General features: G+C 38.3%; 1 protein-coding gene across 4 annotated transcripts; it reads right to left on the bottom strand.

Moving 5' to 3' along the window:
- Nucleotides 1-626: 626 nt before the first annotated feature.
- Nucleotides 627-20,363, bottom strand: Ints12 (integrator complex subunit 12). Of its 4 annotated transcripts, none has more exons than XM_059266279.1 (7): nt 20,346-20,363; nt 12,415-12,579; nt 10,715-10,867; nt 8,413-8,597; nt 6,600-6,759; nt 3,136-3,282; nt 627-1,319 (listed from the first exon to the last, which is right to left on the bottom strand). In XM_059266279.1, exons 2-7 carry the CDS (start codon nt 12,568-12,570, stop codon nt 735-737), a joined length of 1,386 nt encoding a protein of 461 aa, XP_059122262.1. In that variant the 5' UTR covers nt 12,571-12,579; nt 20,346-20,363; the 3' UTR covers nt 627-734. The 4 variants fall into 4 exon arrangements, with proteins under 4 accessions (XP_059122262.1, XP_059122260.1, XP_059122259.1 ...); XM_059266277.1 differs by lacking the exon at nt 20,346-20,363 and adding an exon at nt 18,356-18,671; XM_059266276.1 differs by lacking the exon at nt 20,346-20,363 and adding an exon at nt 18,527-18,671.
- Nucleotides 20,364-20,881: the final 518 nt, after the last annotated feature.

The raw sequence follows: 20,881 nt of genomic DNA, 5'->3' as shown, positions 1-20,881 counted from the left end.
GAATAATGATGTTAGGAAACCTAGGGATAAAGGAAGATGCTTTGAGTTTAGATTTTGTAGCACACAGCAAGGGTGATAAAACAATTCTACTCAGTAAATATAGGAAATTACAAGATTCAGTTTTGGGAAAAGATGAGGTGTCTGTCGACTGTAAAAAGGACACTGCATTTTGCTACAATACATTTATTGGTCTGATACTGAAAGCATTCTATTCTTTGTTGGAATATATATGTAAACTGATAGCCAACTAACTCATTAGCTTACAAGGCAAAGACTTGCACCACCTCCTGTAGGATCGAATTATGGCTAGAGTTCACAGGAGAGAAAGGGAGAGATTTCCCATAAGGCAGAGAACTGGGTATTATAAAACACTAATGAGTCTTCCCTGTCACCCATAAGGTACCTTATTTCAGGAGTTTTAAATCTTGGGGTATTTTGCCAAGTGAACCATTTCTTTATATCTGCATATGCCATCAATCTTCTAACTTTCTCATCATGTACCAGTCATAATCACTATTTTTGTACATTATGGAAATCATTAAAATAAAAATGCTAAATAGGCTGAAACAAATGGTTCCAAGTTTGGCTAAATAATATTAGCACTTTAATATAACAAACACTAGAGATCTGATCATCATGATTTTTATTAAGTTACAGTATATGACATCTTTTGTTCCAATAAGGATTTTTTTTACTCTTTAGAGCAATATGATATAAAAACCTATTTGGCCACATTACTTCTTGAGTTTCTTTTGGGCAGCTTTCTTCTTGACCATCTGTAATCGCTTCATAGCGTTGAGCTGTGATTCTTGTGAAGTTGGACCTTTAAGAGATGCTGAGGGACTGCTGCTGGGTTCTGAGGTGGTTTTGCTTGAGGCACTTCCACTGGGCCCTGACGTACCACTATTTCCATTCCCACTCAACTGCCCACCGCCTCCAGGAACTAAACTACTGGGGCTGGGAAGACCTACTTTGCTGACATTATCACAACTAACTGAGCGACTCAGGCCAGTCTTGCCTAAGGTTAGAGGGGGAAGCGGTTTTAGTGGTACGGAGGGGGAAGAGCTGTTACCAGAGCCTATTTTGGACCCTAGCCCACCTTTGGATGATGTTGCCAGACTCGTCAACCCCACAGGCTTCTGGTTAGCTGACGAGGCAGCAGGTTTTCCACTAACGTTTTGTGCTGTGGAACTCAACTTTGCTGTTGATGGACCAGCTGAAGATGTTTTGGCTGCAAAAGCTGCCCATCCAGTTAGGCCGCTAGTTACTGAAGAGGACACGTTGTTACTAGAAGAATTTCCTGAAATAACTGTGGGTGGCTTAAAAAAAAAAAAAGATAAATCTTACATTAGAGCCAAGTATAATCAACACCTGTATAATATCTTTGAATGTAAACATTTACTCATGTATAAAAAGCAATGATGTGGAAAATCTGGACAATACAACAAAATTAGGTTCCTATGACGCTGAACTGAAAAAGCACATGGGAGTTTCTGTAGTCAGGGAAGACGTTATATGGCTTGCAGTTCCTGAATGCCACATTGTTTTCATGACTTCAAAGAAAATACATGAAATTCCTTTTGGGAACTGCCTTGAGATTCAATCACAAACCATAACAGAGAATCAGATTTAGTTCTTCAAGTCACTTTTGTTACCCCTAAAAGTATCACTTAGCTCATAACACATCCAAATGGAATCTACTTTTAATGAACAAAACTGTTTGCACCCAAGATATTCAGGAAAAAATACCTAAGTGAAAGATTCAATCAATAGTTATTTACAGTGAACATGTTAAGGGAAACATCTATATACAAGTTCTAAAGCCACTTAAAATAACCAAATTGACACAAAAATTTTGACATCTACTGCACTATAAAACATACACAGATATTTAAACTCTGAGGATATATTAAAAGAGCTCACAAATGCAGATTGACAATGTGTGTTTCCATTGAAACTACAGTAACAGCCCCCACTTTCATGAAGACACTGGCAGCTGCCTCTTGGGCTGCACTGTGGCATTTTGGGGGCAGTCTGACATGCTCTTAGAGGATTTGTAAGGCTGTAACATTTCGGCCTCCAATCAACTTCCTACCTGGACTAGTGACAAGCATGTAAATGACATTGTTTTAAAGACATAGGATGATTTTTTTGTCCACTTTCACATTAGGAAAAAGGCTCTTTGTTCAAATTAATTTTGAACCAACCTTTGTACAAACACTGTCTACCTTCATATTGAGAGGGTCTCAAAGAGCACTCAGAGGTGAAGTCGGACACTGGACTCCCCTGTGTTAAAATGGTAATACACAATGTATAAAAGTGGTAATAAAATACTTAGAGTATCTATTTATTTTAGAATTGAACTCTCATGAAATAGTTGACAAGACTTCATTAGCTCTTACAAGGTTGCCTTCAATGTTGTCTGTATATAAGCACTTTAAACCACTGGAAAAGCAATAAAGTAAGAGTACTGTGGGGCTTTTATTTAATATGAGAAATTAAAGTTTTTGTTCACATGTTCTGAAAAACCATACATTTTTAGAATAGCACCATATAATTATCTCATGATATCCTGTTTAGGAAACCATCTTATAAAACATTATTCCTGGGACACACTGCTGGTGACAGAAAAAGAAAGCAAAAGGACACAATGTGGCACGTTTTTAATTTTCTGTTTTGAAAGACCCATTTTTTCCTCCTTTCCTTTCTATCAAACATGAAACCATCTGCCATATGGCTCTGTGACCCTTCATCAAAGAAAACTTATTTGAAGTAACTAAAAAGACCAATGCTCAATGAAAGATAAACAAGAAAGTAAGGCCTGTGTGTTGAGCACTTGATTTTAATGACTACTGTGGCCTGTGATGCTCCAGAGGGACAGATGGTTTAGAACACAACCAGGATCAGATGTGAAACAGCACCAACTCGGGAAACTTAGTAACGCCTCCCACTTCAACGTAGAAAGTCAATTTCTGATATAAATGCTCCCTTCCTAGCTAATTAATGATGGGCAGCTTTCACTTCCAACACCAGTCATTCAAATCATAAAGTTTCTCATCAAACTTTTACCCTTTAGTCAGCCAGACTGAGATTTAATGTATGTATGTAAATCGAATGAAAACGAATACACTTTACCTTAACTTCTGTTCTCTTGAATGCTAGGAAGGCTGTCTCTTGTTTGAGTTTGGTTTCTGGTTTCTTAACTAGTGGATCCTTGACAGCTGGAGCCACAGAAACAACAGTAGGAGCTGGTTTCTGTGGTGGCTTCTGAGTTTTCTGAGCCTATGAAAATCAGAGGAAAAAAAATTATATACAAAATCTTTATTGAGTAACAAAAAATTAAAAGTTTATTAAAGAACTATAGTTACTGAACAGTAGCAATATTTCTTTAAAAGATATTGTGATAATACTGAAAGTAGAGACTATAGAAAAACAGTTCTCAACATATAGCTTAAAGATTTTAATAGTTTCTGAACAGTAATGATATTATCAATAATGCAAATTAGGATTGGTTAATTACTTTTTTTTTAACAAGATAACCTTCCTGTTTTCAATAAAGGAAAATCATAAACTATGGTACATCTACTCTTTGTTATCCATGCAGGACTGCTTCCAGAACCTCTGACAAATACCAAAACCTGTGGGTGTTCAAGTTCCTTAGATAAAACTGGCATAGTATCTGGGCCTAGTGATGGATGTCTGTCTGTAATTTCAGTGTTCAGGAGGCCAATGCAAGAAGACTAGGAGTTTGGGGGCAGCCTGAGCTAGAAAACAAGTTCAAGGCCAGCATGATTTATACATAAAGACCTCGTCTTAAAAACTTATGGGTTGACCAGGTATGGTGGCACATGCCTTTAATCCCAGAACTTGGGAGGTAGAAGCACATGGCTGAGAGTTTGAGGTCAACCAGGGATACATACAGAGATCTTGTCTCAAAAGCAAGCAAGCGAAAACAAAAACCCCTATATGTTGGGAGCTCACTGGGTAAAGAAGCTTGTTGTACAAGCCTAGTGTCCTGAGTCCGTGAAACCCACATAAAGGTGAAGGGGAAAAACACCTCCACAAAGTTGTTCTCTCTCTCACTCACCAAAACAAAACACCCCTCCAAAAAGTTGTCCTCTGTGTGTGTGTTTGTCTCACTCACACACACCCAAACAAAATACCCCTAAAAGGTTGGGAGACACAGCTCAGTTATAAAGCAAACTTGCCTAGTATGTGGTTCCATCTACAGCATTAAGGGAAAAATACTGTATTTACAGATAACCTATTGAAGATCTCTGCAGACAGTAACTCATCTCTAGGTTACTAAATGTAAATGCCATGTCAACAGTTGTTACATACTGAATTGCATTAGAAATAACAGCAGGGGAAAGAAGCCTGTACATGCTTTGCACTGATGCCTTCATGCCCCTATTCCACCAGAAAGTATTTTCCATCAGCATAGATGCGGAGTTCATAGGAACTGGGGGACAGCTCCACTCATAGAGTGCACTTTTCATTCTTTTCGTGGTTAACCAAAAAATTTTCTTCTCAGGGTTCAGGTATAAGTTTTTAAGTTACTAAAAGTGAGGTAAAAACAACTCAGATAATTTACAAGGTTTTAAACACTGAATGAGAAGGGAAAAATTATTCATGAATAAATAATAAAACTTTGAGGTTTTTTTTTTTATACTAGCGCATTAAATCCTTGGGAAAAGTATATAAATAGCAGTTTCCATGTTATCTAAGGAGAATTTTATTCATTCTCCCTAAGCATTTTCAGTTTTATTTTGACCAGTAACTGACTTTAAGACAAAGCATGTTACTCAATTCTCTTATAAATTTTAATCATTTTCAGATTTCGTATTTAGTGTCTGAACAATCCTATCAATATATGCAGCATAGAGCAATGAACGAAACCGTTTTTAGTATCATAGAGAACAAGGGTTCACTCTGCTCATTACTTCCCCAGCTGTGTTCCTGCAGGTGAGCCATGAATGCCTAAGAGCCTCATTCCTTTCACCTGCAAAGTGGAAGCAGCACCATCTGTTTCAAAGGTGTGTTTATGAGGATGAACTGTGATTATGTAAGAGTTCAGCCTAAGATCTCATAATGTTAAGTGCTGATAATAATAGTTACTATTACCTAGCATATGCAAGGCCTGGCTTTGATCCCCAGTACCTCAATGAAAATAAAATAAAACGTAATTACTGTGCTGGTTATTGTCAATTTGACACAACCTGGAGTTACCTGGGAAAAGGGAACTTCAACTGAGAACTTCCCAGATCAGAATACCCTGTGGTAGAGTCTGTGAAAGACTGTCTTGATTAATGACTGATATGGAAGGGCTCAGCCCAGGGTGGGCAACACCATTTCTAAGGAAGGCCTGTGCTATATAGGAAAGTTAGTTGCATGTGAAGTGGAAAGGAAGCCAGTAGGTAGCATTCCTCTGTGCATGGTGAAGCAGGAAAAGATAACTTAAAAGGCAGATATGGTGCAAAAACAGAAGGACCATATACATGCTTTTATGTGACATGCACCTCAATATATATATCCTGCATATATATTAATTTCGAAGTAACTGAAGGCCATTGAAAAATATAAATAGATAAAGTGAAGTAACTATTTATGTGCATGTGTGAGTGCATGCATGCGTGTGTGTGCATGTGTGTGTGTATTGTATCTACCAAAGAGTTTGTCACACAACAAATGTTTATCTGAAATAATTTTGGTTGAAGTCTTCGAGAGCTAATTTCAATAACAAACTTAAAGAATTAAGTAGAGATTTGTTACAAAGAAAAAGAATATATACTAATAAACTTTTTCTATTTTTGACAGAATAAAAGTATTTCCTATTTCTACTTTATGTGACTAAACATAAAATAGATATTTTGACTTTAACTTTAGTTAAATTCATTTAACAAACATGGAAATGCTTCTATTGAGACTTCTTAATCTAAGACACAGGAAGGGGCACTTGGGGAAGAGATGACAAACTGCTGAAGTAGACTGCAACTTCTTGATTTCTTTAAAATAAAACTTAAGAGACAAAATTAATTTACCTATTTTTTTAAATTAATAAAATTATCAAACTCTTCAATATAAGTAGTTATGTTAATGATGAGTACCCTGGGGGTAGTACATTTTAAGAACAATGTCAATGAGAAGGAAAGGCTAGAGAATATCGAAAGACAGGTGGGAAGACAGACAGACAGACACAGGCCTCTGCACATCTGAGTCTGGCGGTTTCTACTCACTCAGAAATAGACCTTTCTATGCTTTCTTAACAGACTCAATGAAGACTGGGCTTGTATCTCACCACCTGTGCTTTGTGGTATTATAAAATATTGTAATTACAGTGTCATGCTTATAAAAATATTTTTATTGTGTGTGTCTTCAATCCTGTTTATCTAAATTAGGGTAGGCTAAAGGGAGGACATATATAATATGCTCTGGTCTTTTGGCACAGCAACATAAATCTATACAAACAGTAATATATGCAAACACCTAAAAGTTTATTTACTTTTTTCCAATATGCTAAATGTCCTAATTTTCATTTTAAAATCATATATCAACAAAGACCATCACATGCTGGTTAAAATGTAAAGCATGATTCTTACCATTCTCTTCATTTGTCTGGTGCACCGGGCACAGTACCACACCAGGCGAGGGTCATTCACTTCTTTGTCTGTCACTTGGGGTTTATGGCAATCCTGGTGGTAGAGGTTATGGCACTCTTGACATTCCACTAACTGATTTCCAGATGCCACTGTCATTTGTCTAAGAAAAACATCGCATAAACACTATAGTTTCTTCAACACACAATTTAAAGTTATTTCCACATTCTTTGGTAAAGTTTGTTAAGTTAAAAGAAAAGAATCCCAGAATAATAATCATTTAAATCATTGATAAGAAAAATAACAAACACTAATACAAAGCCTACATAAGATCTTCATTTGTGATAGGCTATGCTTAGTCAATAATTACAACATTTTCATTATGTTTAGTTATCTTTTCAGTCACTTGTCATTGCAATCTGTTTCTATTCGTCAAAAGGTAGACACTCTTACTACACTAGGGACAGCACTTCCTCAGCATCTCTACTAAATCCCTTTGTTAGGTGGCTACACGTTGTTTGGTCTTCATCATTAACGAGTTAGGGAAGCTGAGTGTGGAGGCTCATTGTAACTCCAGCACACACGTGACTGAGAAAAGGGCAACACTGTGAGTCTAAGGAGAGCCTGGGCTATACAGTGTGTTCCAGGCTAGCCTGGGATGGAACAAGAGCCTGTCTCATAAAACTTGTTTGAGAAAAAAAAGAAAACAAAAGTTATATAAAGACGAGAACACATTCTAGTCATTTATGGTACTGTGCATACAAGGTGTTTGGTATATATCAGATCAATGTATATAAATCTGAACGGAATGTAATAGCAGGTGTATAAAAAAAAATCCATCCTAAAAGCACAAAAAAGCAATCACCACAGGCTTAGTGTTTTATACTAAGTGTCCTGACAAAAGACAATACAGTCACTAGGTTTCTCCCCATTAGTACTTTTATAATATTCATTTACAAGATGTGACTTTCATAGTAGGGTGGGGTTAAATATGCAATGTATGTGGAAACAAATATTACATCAACTCATTTTCTTTAAAGCTCACAAAAGCCATAGTTCCTTAGCTCCAATATACTAGAAGTTAACATTTTTATTAGAACAGCCACAAAAATAATCTTTTTTACTGTCAAGCAATGAAAGCTATTAATAATTGAACATTAGCCCTTGACATGAACATCTTTGAAATTTAGTTATTTCTGAAAATAACAAGCAAACAACAACAACAAAAAAAACCAAAAAAACAAAGTATCTTGTACTAAGCAGAAAATACTTCTACTACAAGATAATTTATCTACTAAATTATCTGCTTCTGTAATTATGTATTCAAGTTTTAAAATGTTACTCAGAATAGCCTACATTCATTTCCACTATTCTTAAGAAAAGATGTAGTGGTGTTTTAAGAAGTGACGTGTACCAGATTGTTTTTTCAGTGTCAAAAGCAATTCAGAAAGAGAGAAAAAGCAACAAAGATGACTAAAAAGATGGAACTGAGGTTCCTGATGGGTTCTCCCTCACTTAGAAAAGATGCACAGTCACCTCCCTCCAAAACTCCAGAATGCAGACAGGGTTACTACAACATAACACACTCAAGAAGCCGTGGTCTGAGAGATAAAATATCTGGCCATTTCCAGGGTGTTAAAGTGCTCATCTACTTATTTCTTCTTCATCCCAAATAATAAAAACAAAACAGAAAATTCCTAACAAATGATATGACTTTTGGGACATGGGGGGCAGGAATAAACAGAGTAGGAGGAGATTGTTTGCTTCTTCTAAAGAAATAAAACAACCTGTGCTGGGATATATGGGTATAACTTACCTACAAACAACACAAGCCAAGCCCATCTCCATGGCAAAATCATCAGCACTAGTCTCTTCAAAGCTGGAGAGGTCAGCCATAGCTAAATCCTTGCTGGTTTGGACAGTAATGGGAGAAGATCGTGTCTCTGGTTTCTCCAATCTGGGTTTCTTTGGAATATCAACTCCTTCGGTGACATCTTTCATCTATAAAAAGAACCTGATGATGAATGATCCTGAAAGTAACATGGCATAAACTCTAAATCATTGAGAGAAAGAGGGACAATACGACAAAGTCTATTTGATAGACATTTTCACACAGACAGGAAGAACTATACACCCTGAAGATCTGTTGCAGAGTCTTGACTATAACTTGAGTGGGAGCTGTGGGAGGAGTAGGACAAGATAAAGGAAGGGGTAGAAATGATGTAACTACAGTACTCATATACAAAATTCTCAAAATTGAAAAAAAGAATTAAAATTACTTCATAATTAGTATGTAACTACAGAAACTACCGACATAAAAATAAATCAGAATAGTATAATAAATATCTGTATTCTGCTTCGTATTATACATACTAAAGAATTCTGGAAATGCAATGGATATACTATCTTTTTTCTTTCATTCAAGATGTTTGGACTTGAAAAAAACAGTATTGCTAATATTGCTATTTAAAACAACAGCAACAACAACAACAAAATAACCAAAAACTTTAGGGCTGGGGTATGGCTCACTGAATAAGCTTGCTGTGCAAGCTTGAACGACTACAGTCAGGATCTTTAGAACCCATGCAGGAGCAGTCACAAAAGGTGGCCTGCAAACCCAGCACTTATTAGTGAGTTCCAGGGTCGGCAAGGGACCCTACTTCAGTCAATAAAGTAGAGTAACTGAGTGGGACATCCAGTATTGACTTTGGGCATCTATACACACATGTACACATGCATAAACATACTCATATACACGAACACACATAGACATAGGAACACACACTATATACATACATGTGCAAAAAACCCACTTTAATTATGATGAGTAATATTCAAATTGTATTAAAAAAGTAAATAATGAGCTATATTCCTATCTACACAAAATGTATTGCCATATATGCTTCAAAGCTAACTCTAACCAATTTAAGACATGAAAGCTATAGGTAAATCTGTTAGATTCACAAAACTAAAATTCCGAAAACACATAGAGAATTTAGAAATCTTAAAGTTGATTGGTGAGGGTACAAATTTAGTACAATAATTTTGGATAGCAATTTGGCTTTATCTAGTAATGATGAATATATAAGTATCTTCATATCCACTTAGAGGTGGATAGCTTATTATCATGGTCACAGAAGTACATAAAAGTAGCTCACTGAAGCTGTATTGTAATAAAGAAAAAGGAGAAATCTCCTAAATGTTTACAGTAAAGTAACTGGCAAATTTATTTATTCATAGAATGAATGTTAATGGTAGCTTAAAAAAAAAACAAAAAACAAACAAACAAAAAAAACCCCAAGACCTACACATAAATTACAAAACACACTGGCCACAAAGAGAGCTCAGTGGGTAACTGTGCTTGCTACCAAATTTCTGACCTGAGTGTGATTCCCCAGACACACTTGGTGGAAAGAGAGAACTGACTCCCTCAAGCTGTTCCCTGCCTTTCAGACACACCTGTGGCACACATGCCTCACATGCCTGCAGATAAATTAATGTAATAAAACCTTAAAAAACAAAACATTGCTGAGGGAAGAAAATGACATAAGCAGTATAATGAGAGTTGTATGAATATATAAGCACAGAGATAATGCATTGTTCATGAATATCTATTATTTAGTAATAGGATGAAAATAAATGGGCTAATATGCCTCACCTGAGGGCAAAGGCTACTAAACATGTTTTCAGTGTATTTTTTTGTTAGTTGACAAACTTTAATTACCATTTACAAAATTATCCAAAATATACAATCAAGAAATATCTGTAGCCTTCTCAAGATGTTTGCCATCATGTAACCAAGTTCAAGTTTAATCACATCTGGATTCTCTCAGTTTTACTTCTCAACAACCACTGTAGCCAGAGTTATGGATTAAGTCTGTATTATTTTCCCTGGGGTGCAAAGACTTGAGGACAACAATCTCAAGTAAATGGCTAAATACATGTTACTAGATTTTACTCATTCTTTTTTAAGTTCAACCTCTCCAGCTAGCAAAATATATTTACAGAGTGATCACTACACAACTACATTCACTTCTACATAAAGTAGACACAAGACACTCTTTCTGCCTATGGAAATGCTTCATCCTTTCAGAAGCTCAGCTAAAACCACAGCTTACTTTATCAGCAGGTCTCTTCTCAGCTTCTTTCTTTATCTTTTCAGGTGCGAGGACTTTGCCATTACTACTGCTGGAAGGGAGAGTAGATGATGTTTTGGGCTCTGGCTTGATAGAAATAGATTTTGTGCTTGAAATTTTGGGTGGTTCCACATCCTAAAGGGAAAAATGAAAATATAAGAGACCTTCATTTTATTCAAAATAGAAGGGCTGGGGTTACTGCTCAGTGGCAGGGCACTTGCCTAGCATGTACAAAGTCCTAGGTTCAATTTCTAGTACTGAAAAAACAAACACACATAAAAAGTAATAATCTAAACAATTTTCAGTTAAAAATTAAGATACCACATTATAGTCAATGTAACACTCTTCCCTACCATGGCTTTACTAAGAAATAAATGACTCACAACCAGTACCGATTTGATGTTTTAATAATGTGTATGCCCGTGGGATAACCACTGCAACCATATACCCATTATCACCCAGACGCTCTTGTGGTTCTCTGTAATCACTCTTGCAGGTTCATATTCTAGAAAGCTCTGGGCACCAAACCTGGGTTGTGGGCATATCTTATGCTTCAGATTCTGACTATACTCAAGCTAGTCATACAGTTCTGTCTCCCCTCTTAGTTCAGCAGCTGTGTTCCCACACCTGGGTGACTTGGAGTTTCAGAACTAGAACTGTAGAAGACTTCTTGTGGAGAGCCCATATGTGCTAGGTGGATACTACTCAGGCTAGTTTACTAATTTTGCTGTAATTTCTACAATTCTGCAAGGTAGTTCTTAGTCTCCTCATTTTGCCAAGGTTGGGTGAAATACAGTTATCAGGCAACTCAGTTCCCTTACTGTAAAGTGAGAAAAATGGTCAATACTAATTTCAAGGGATCATTCTTACAACAAAAGTTCCTAACACCCACAAACCACTTAGAAAAGAGCCTTGTCAGACAGTAAAGTTTCACGGTATGTAATCTGATACTACAACTACAAGAGGGAAACTGGATTTTCAAAAAGGTTTTGCTAGCTCTAAAGCATAAAGTTGCCACTCACTATCAATAATGGAGCTACATATTTTTGACATCTACAACCTTTACCCTTATATCATCCTGTCCATATTTAGTTGAAAAATTCCTGTGTTCTTTATATTTTTATCCTTAAAACATTAGAGAATAATGAGAAATAAGTTTGGGTACCATTAACACATTAAAAAACAATTATAAAGAACTGGAGATTGAATTGTAAATAAGTGGTTTTTTTATACACAACGCAGTAAAACAGAATGTCCTCTACACTAGTGGTTCTCAGCCTTCCTAATTAATGCTGTTCCTTTAGTACAGTTCACTATGTTGTGGTGACCCCCAACCATATTATTATTTTCATTGCTACTTCTTATGTATAATTTTGCTGCTGTTATGAATTGTAATGCACAGATCTGTGTTTTGCGATGGTCTTAGGCAACCCCTGTGAAAGGGTCGGTCACCCCCCAAGGGGGTCGCGACCCACAGGTTGAGAAGCACTGCTCTAGACCAAACTAACATTTCTGGGTGGCTCTATGAAAGCTTGAGGGAAGAGAACAACGTTAAAGAACATAATTTCTTTGTGACATACAGAGTGATTACTATGACAGAGAGTGAAGATAATATAAATGTTATCACTGGAACACTATGTGCAACTCAAAACTCTTTCCAAGCTTTGTATTCAGGTAGGTACCTTTTGAGTTGGACGATAACTTGAATCGATGCCCCGAGCCAAAGACTCATCAAGCAGCGCTTTTAGCTTTTCAGCAGAATCTTTACTCTTTGAGTGTAAGAAACCTAGTGCTTTCAGAAAAATGGGATCAAGTTCCAAGTTCACAGTAGCAGCCATTGCAAACACCTAAAGAAAAAAAAGAAGGGGGAACAATTACAATTGTAGTGTACAATTACAATTACATATCCCTACTTTCATCTATTTGTTGTCTTGCTTGTAATATTTAAAAACATCTAAAAGGTTATTAGAGACAAAGTAATGACGGGCATTACTGGTCCCTCTTCCCTCTGAAACAGCAGATGTTACCAGCTTTCAACATATCTATATCCACCACCATATTTTTGAGACAGGGTCTCCCTATATGCTCAGGCTGGACAATCTGTGATTCTCTGGCCTCCACCTTCTCACTGGTGAGTTTGGAGGTGTGTGCCACCACACCTGATAATGGCTAAGTTTTAATACAGACAACATCTTTAATCATAGAGCACCTTCCTAGTTATCTCTAACAATGTATCTATACACAGAAACTTGCCTGCTTTAAGTCAAGTTTACGATACATCAAAATGCATCTCTTCAAATCTTGTTTTTATCACAAAAATAGAGATTTGGTGTTCATGGGCGGGGGCAAGGATGTCACAGGAAGACGACGGCTAATGGGTGCATGGTAGAAGTCACTGCTGTGGCTTTTACAACTGTTTCTTGTTTAGTTTCTGTACATTTCCCCCTCCTCAGTCCTCTGCTATTCTCAATATCTCAGAAAGCACATTAGTGGTAATCTTATTATATCACATTTCGACTGTGGGATCTCTTGCATTAAGCTATTTCTCAAAAGCGGGTCTCTGAACGATGATCCTTACCTACTGCGTGGCTCCCTCGGGTCTGATAACACTTGCTGTCCTACAGAGCTTAAATGACGGCTGCCCAGCTGAGGCCACACATCAAAGGTCTGCAAAATTCTCAACAGTCAAGTTTTGTTTTCAGTGAATACCAATGTTATCAAGTGCTTCTACTTCTGGCTGTCATTTTTTCCAAACACCTTCCAGGCAAGGAATTATTAAAATAAAAATGTGCTCTTGGTGTTCAATCCTTTGACCAATATGCTAAGGTTTTAAATCCTCTTCTATCCTTCAGTTTAATGGCATAGTCATGCAACACAGGTACAAGGCTACAGTTAAAGATCTGTCAGCAATTCCACAATAATCTCCCATTTTCAGGGGCTTGTAATACCATTAAAACCTGCTGTAGGTTGACTCTCAGCATATGAAAGCACTGGCTGCAAACAGATTTCATTTATTTCTTCCCCTTCTATTTTTCTCTTCATACCCTGCCAAGTTTGACAGGACACAGACAGACAGATGGACACACACACACACACACACACACACACACACACACACACACAGCAGGTTCTATATAAGTTCCTAAAAAGGTACTATCTATTTGATAATCAAAAAATTGTTAATTCTATGCTCTACAAAAATATCGTCTGTCAGAATTACCTAGGTAATGGAGTTTGAACGCTAGTACTAGAATGAAAAAGTAAGCATACTCCAAATAGTTATATTAGTAAGAATTTAATAAATGGAATAGGCTCTGTTGATGCTTTATGTTATATTACATATATCATCTCCAAAGAATGATGGGTTCAGGATGATTATTTTAAAATAATCTTTTAAGGCTGAGCATCATATTCACTAATACTGAGGAAACATAGTTTAAAATAATTTCCATGATTAAAGAGATAAACCTGTTGTTCCAGATTCTACAAGACAAACACAGTCTAATCTATGACCTAATTTATACATTCTAGCTTATTTAACCCAGGACAGTCTGTTTTACAGGATACTGAGCAAAGAGCCAATACCTAGACAAATATTTGTGACAGAAGCTCTTTCTTTTCTGAAAAAGGGAAGCAAAGTACTGTTACATCTGTCATCACAAATGAAATGTCTATAGATGAGGTGACCCTTGGTGTAAGCCTACAGAAACTGTCAACATCAATATTCTAATGGAAACCTTGGAGTCAGTTCTTTTTTATAAAAGACTTGACACGCTTTGTAGCCCTGGCATAAATTACTGATGTATCTTTCAAACTCACTGGTGTGCACATGGTGGAATGTGGTGGGTGGATGTGCAAGTATGCTCAATTTTTAATCTCATGGAATAAAAAAGGCTTGGAGTCCACTGTTGTAAACTATCTAGTAATTTCCAATTTCCCCTTTCTCCTTATATATCATGGCCTATTTAAAGTGCAAATCATTCTGCAAATCCATCCAATGTTTTCATTCAGTGTAGCCCTTCTCCCTTCCCAAACTAACTTTATTATCAGCCCCCATCCATTAATAACACATTCCCCTACATTTCTACTTTTTCCTCATGCACTTTCTGTCTTTACTATTCTCACTAACAATATCACCTTTTTATAGCCTCCTACAAGGCAGTGTTCATTGCATATTCCATCTAAAAGGCTACAAAGGTGGTTATAGGAGCCTCTTCTGTACTGATGATTTTAGAAACAATTTCCATGACCCCATTTACCAACCTCTCACTTGCACCTTCCCACTCTAATTACAGAACAGTAGCGCCAGGCTCTTCCTTCTCTCTCCCTTTCATTCAGCATATACTATGCTCTTCTAAAACTTTTTACAAACAATTTTATTTAGTTCTTTCCAGTAAGAGCGTTATCTTCAGCCAGTGAAATATAAAGTTTACCCCACCTATTCTCTTTGACTACAGTCAACATGCCCCACTCCTTTTAAAATTACATCTTCCATTATTTTCTCTTTTCCACTATCTTAAGAACATATTCTGGGTACCCAGCCAACCTTTTTTCTTTGTTAATCCCCCCCTTTTCTTCACTCCCATATCATATGTTTTCTGAATTTACAGTGGCTCCATGTGTCCCTTGTGCTGCTTCTTTATTGACACTGTCTTGCTCCAACTTCTTTCTCAGACCAACAGAAGTAGTGGGTGGCATAAGTTATGTGCATGTAAATGCAGAACAGGAAGACAGATGAAAGAATATGCTAAGTGTGCACTTATTTTAAAAACTTAAGTGTTGTTTAAAACAGAAATCTAAGAAAATCAACATTTATTATTTTAAAACAATCAATGACCTAGTGAAGTGGTAGTGATGATGTGGGAGTGAATGGTTCGGTCACATTAGGAATTATCTGTCCAAACGTAAGTCACACTAGAACTTCCATTACTATACAATGACCCCCCCCCCCCCTTTGTTTATGGCGAGCATGCTATTTCTTTCCTGTTCAGCTTATATTCTAGGACAAGCATTTCAATGTCTCTCTTTCAGTTCTAAGCATCCTTATCCTATTGATCCATGATTTCACTACATTGTAGACATACATCCATTTGGCATCTTCTCCCATCTACATCCCAACTAAATGCAGCTGAAAAAAAAAAACCATACTCTCTTCCAAGTGACTAGTCCAGTACTGGCATGCGTCATACTTAGCACTCTTGCCATGCTTGTTTGGTCAATTTACTTCCCTCTTTCTCGAACCAGCAATTACACTTTTTCTTTAAAACTACATTCACTTATCCTTTTCTCTTTTTCCATTTGATTAAAAAAACAGTGAGAAATGGCTCTGTAAGTAATGTCAGTTGGACATGGACCCTGTCTTTTCCTGTGCTCTCCAGAACCTTACACTTTGGGTTATTTGAAATATCTTATTCTCAGGCCTTCCCCGACCCTGGCATCTTGCACTGACATCACTCCTTTCTTATTCTGTCTTTCTTTGTGGCAAGACTTCCCTCAAGTATCACCTACTTTTCATATTTTCTGTGTTCCTTTCTAATTAATGTTTCAATTCATACAATAGGGTCTTCTTCCCATAATTCTATGAAAATAATCTTACCATGGCTAAGTTAGTCATAGGGAAATCTAAAATATACTATTTTCCCTTCTACTCAGTTCTCAGTCTTTGTAGATTTCCCCTACATGGGTCACACATGAGATATTCAGGAATGGGTTCTGGGTGTCTTTTGATCGCACGATACACCCTCTTTCAAATCTGTCTTTGGGATCAACAGCACAGCTGCACAGGCATCCCCTGAAAACATGTTAGAAGTGCAAATTCTTGGTTTCCACTTCCTAACTTACAGAAGAAAAATCTCTGGGGTGAAGCCTGACAATCTGGATCAAACCACCTGGGCAATCCCAATTTGTTTTGCAATTTGAGAACTGCTGCTCCAGAAAATCTGCTTTTTTGCCAATGACCATAAACTTCTCTTTCAAGCCCATGGTTCTCTTCAGTCACCCCTTCCCTAAGAGCTAACAGCAAGTTTAACCTGGCTGTCTTCCTGAGGCACCCTACTGAACACGACCCAGTGGAACCACTGTACCCTTATTTCTCCTCCTCAGTTTTAAGTCTAGCTTTCCCTTTACAAGTTACTTTCTATCTCTGGCCATTAATCACTTTGTTGGAGTCACATTCCGGTTTTGTTTATTTTTTTGAAACAGGGTTTCTCTATGTAACAGCGCTGGCTATCCTAGAACTAGCTCTGTAGACCAGGCTGGCCTCGAACTCACAGAAATCCACCTGCCTCTGCCTCCCAAGTGCTAGGATTAAAAGCGTGTCTCACCACCGCCCAGCAACATTCCTTATTTTAAGACCAAGTAAGTATATTAATGGGACTTTGTATTTTATAAAATTTTCTTTGCATTATTATATTTAACTTTAATTTTTTTTTTCCATTTCTGACTATTCTTTCCCTGGCTCATCTCATTCCTGCTGTTCTTATTATTGCCCCAACTGTCTGTCCTGGGCTTCCTGCTACAATTTTGCTACCAATTTGTTCTTCAGCAATCATACACATTTTGTTATCAAATATCATTTCTAGGCAGATGATTCCTTATGGTTTTCTCTCACTTTCTTAAGCCTGAATTCCTTGTTTCTCTTATTTCTATGTTACTCTTAAAACAATGGCTACACTGTTATTTGGTTAACTCATCAAAGCAAAGTCTAATGTTCTCTTCAACTCTACACAATTCCATTCACTTCAGCAAAAGGCATTAAGGAAATTCAAATGTCTTTTCCTCCCAACAAAACCAAAACAAAAACCAAACAACCATCTATTTATTGGTCGGAGTATGTACAGTGTTCTGATCTGAAACATTCACTTTCTATTCTTTCATAGTCTTTAATTCATTAATCTCACTAGCATATAGCTTCTGTGAGAGCAGGGGTTTGTGTTTGTGTGGGGTGGGGTGGGGGGATGCAGTTATTTCCCTAGCAATTAGAATTTAAATATCTATTGGATGAACTAGATTTTTGCTAAAATGTCATTTTTCAAGGCTTCTGTGATGTCCCCAAACAAAATTAAACATCTTTAGCTAAATATATGCTTTCCTTTGGGTCCCTTTCATCCTGCCTGCTAGTTTCAAACAAAGTTCAAAATTGATCACTTGCTTGTGCATGAGATACAGGAAACTGACTATTCTCGAAGGTGCAATACTAGGATTGCCATCTCATAACATTGAAAAAAAAAATCCATTCCTTTCCAATAAACATTTTTTTTTTTTTTTTTTTTTTTTTTTTTAAGATGCTGCCCTTTTCATCCTTCCATTTAGTACTTGGCCCTAGGGTAAGTCTGGAAACTCAGAGCAGAGCATAAAAAGCCCAATTCCAAAACAAACTAAGCTCAGGAGAATCTGAAAAGAGACAGAGGACACTTAGGAATGAGAATCCTTTGACGGAATCAAAACACACGGGTGGCCTTTTACAGGGAAAAGTCCTTCACAAGGGAGCCAGAAAATGAGATGGAAACCGAGAGCTGCAGAGAGGTCTCCGGAACCCTTTGACAAAGGTCTACGACAGATCCACGGACCCAGTCCCCAGGGGCCATGTCCCCAGTCCACAGCACCCTCGGACGCAATCCTTACAGAAGAGGAGGAGCGGTTAGGCTGTAGCACGCCACTGCCCGCAAATTATGAGGTTTTCCCCTCCAGCGGGGAGGAGACCAACACCCTACGGAGCTCCACTCCGGCCGCCCCTCGCGGGGTCTCGAGCCTCCCCGAGGCGCCAGGAAGCGGGGGACCCTCGTCACAACTCACCGCTCCGCCCCGCCACTCGGTCCGTTCCCGGCAGCTCTTTCCGAACCCGTCCCCGCCCTAACCGGCATCAGAAGCGAGAAACAAAGGTTCCCGCAACCGGTCGGGAGGGGAACGTTTCCTAGTGAGACAGCAGGAAGTGACGCTGGGCCTTTTCCGGTCCGCCGGATTATGAATGACGGTGGGCGGGGGACTATCCAGACACATTGCTTCTTCATTATTTCTGTTTCTGCCCCGCTCTGGGGCCTCACTGGAGGCGAGTGCTCCCCAGGCCGCGGCTTCCAGCAGTAGCTTCGGAATCCCGCCTCGGGCTGGGCGGGAAGGCGCGGTGGCCCGCGTCGCCCGCACGCTCTCGCGCCCTCCCTGCCTGGCCGCGCCCCTGCGACCAGGTAAAGAGGGCGCTCGGGGCCCCTGAGGACCGCGCTGTCGCTCAGGGGTCGCCAGGGCTGAGCTCGGGGGCGAGGCAGGACCGGCGAGGGCTCGCAGCCGGCGGAAGTCTTCCCGGCCCCGCCTTCGCCGCGGACGTAGCGTAGGTGCGGCTGGCGGGCTGCGCGCCGTTCCGCGGAGTGACGCGTGGGCCACTCCGCTGCTGCTGCGAGCCAACCCTCCGGTCCTCCTGCGTGGGTAAAGGAAGAGGGCGGCTTTGCGTGGTAGGGGTTCGGGTGGTCGTTTGCGGTTAGGTGCCGGGGGAAGACCTCTTGGAGCACACGCTAACTTTTCCCAAAGAGTTTTCCGTTGCAGCCCGTCCTGATTGGACGCTGGAGGTGGATACTGTTTCACCGTTACTCCAACGGATTTGCTACACCTGGGGGAACCCTTTGCTTATATTATCCCCCATCAAAGCAGCGTTTCTCTTCGATCATTAACTTGAACAGAACATTTGAGATGAGCTTGCATGAACATTGCTTTGACTTCAAAAAAAAATGACTGCTCAAACACATACCGCCCCAACTTGGCTTGGTTTGGGAATTACATGACCCTCCCCCTCCTTAACTCCCCCACCCCCGCGCTATGACTACCCCCAAATTCCTTGTCATAAACTCCTTAAGATCAGAAAAGATAAATGTATCTCCTACCAAATTATTGCTAAAGAATGAGGCGTTTGTCAAGTTTCTCTTGGGCTTTTCAACAGAAAGGGTGTTTAGAGAAACAATACAAAAACTAGCAAGAACTAGTGATGATATTAAACATGTAAATATGGTCATTAAAATGCCACGAGAATAAACTTATAATACAACAACTGATTTGCTGTCATTTACTAGATCAAACTTTAAGCTATATTATGAGGTTTGGGGTTATTTTTTTTTTTATAATTGCATTGTGGGAGCATACACTACGACAGTGATTGCCTTAAGTATTCTCATTATTTGTATTTCATTTGCACCTGAGGGCTTCATTTTAAGAGGCCAAACTTCGAAAATAAGATTGAAGTTTGAACATCGTTTTATGTTATTAATTAAAAAAACCAACAACAACAGCACACCTTTAAATTAGTAAGAGACCATGGAGAGATGGGCTTTCAAGGAAGGGGCGATAGGATGCAGTGCTATCCGTGGAAAGTAGAAAGAACACTTCTATGTATTTGCTCACTTTAAACAAAGGTTGTAAACCTAAGAAGATTGGTTTTAAACCTGTTATTCTTTCTAGCTTTTGTTTCAGCAACACATGGTTTGAAATCAGCACAAACAATAATCCAGTTGCTCTTACTAATAGCAATAATGTAGCAGACATTAAAACTTCTGGGACTAACCAGGTGACAGTCTGTAGTGTAGACAGTTACTGCATATGTGTTGTTTTAATCCTTCGATTCAAAGTAACTTACTGGATTCTGCTAGGATCACTTCTTGGGATGCAGGAGTTTAAACTTTGTATCATAAAATCAGTATTGTTTGCTGAGATAATTCAGTTTTTTTTTGTTTTTTTCAGGCTTGCTGATACTTTCAACATGTTTACATTTCATGCTGTCAATCCGTGTTAACCACAGGTCAGATTTAGCTGCAAGCATTATGACTCCATAGCAACGGACAGTTCTTTGAATCTCGAGAGAGATTATATACTTCTTCTGTAACTAAGATTTCAGTAAGCATTTCACTTCCACACTTTGCTTATTTCATAAAAATTTCTTGCCCTGGTAAGAAAAAAGCTAATTTTAATCATGGGCTAATTGCCTCTGAACTATCATCTTACATTACATAATATAATGAACTCTAAAAGCTGCATTTTTTTTTTGACTTTTAATTAGGTGCAGTTGGCTATTTATCTGTGAAGAGCATTTTTAAAAATCTGTATTGTAATAGAGTACAGTGGGGTTTGTAACTGAATAGTACTGCTTTGTCAGAAATCTAAAACATAACCTAA

Source organism: Peromyscus eremicus, chromosome 6 (genome assembly GCF_949786415.1).
Source record: "Peromyscus eremicus chromosome 6, PerEre_H2_v1, whole genome shotgun sequence".
Lineage (NCBI taxonomy): Eukaryota > Metazoa > Chordata > Mammalia > Rodentia > Cricetidae > Peromyscus > Peromyscus eremicus.
Note: the sequence above shows the minus strand (reverse complement) of the source record. Positions and strands in the feature narration are given on the sequence as shown.

Coding starts and splice junctions, on each gene's coding strand:
- Ints12 (XM_059266279.1), bottom strand. CDS start 12,570: ATGGCTGCTACTGTGAACTTGGAACTTGATCCCATTTTTCTGAAAGCA. Junction 8,598..10,714: donor AGAAGAGACCTGCTGATAAA/GTAAGCTGTGGT, acceptor TTCTTTTTATAG/ATGAAAGATGTCACCGAAGG. Junction 3,283..6,599: donor CCAGACAAATGAAGAGAATG/GTAAGAATCATG, acceptor TGATTTTCATAG/GCTCAGAAAACTCAGAAGCC.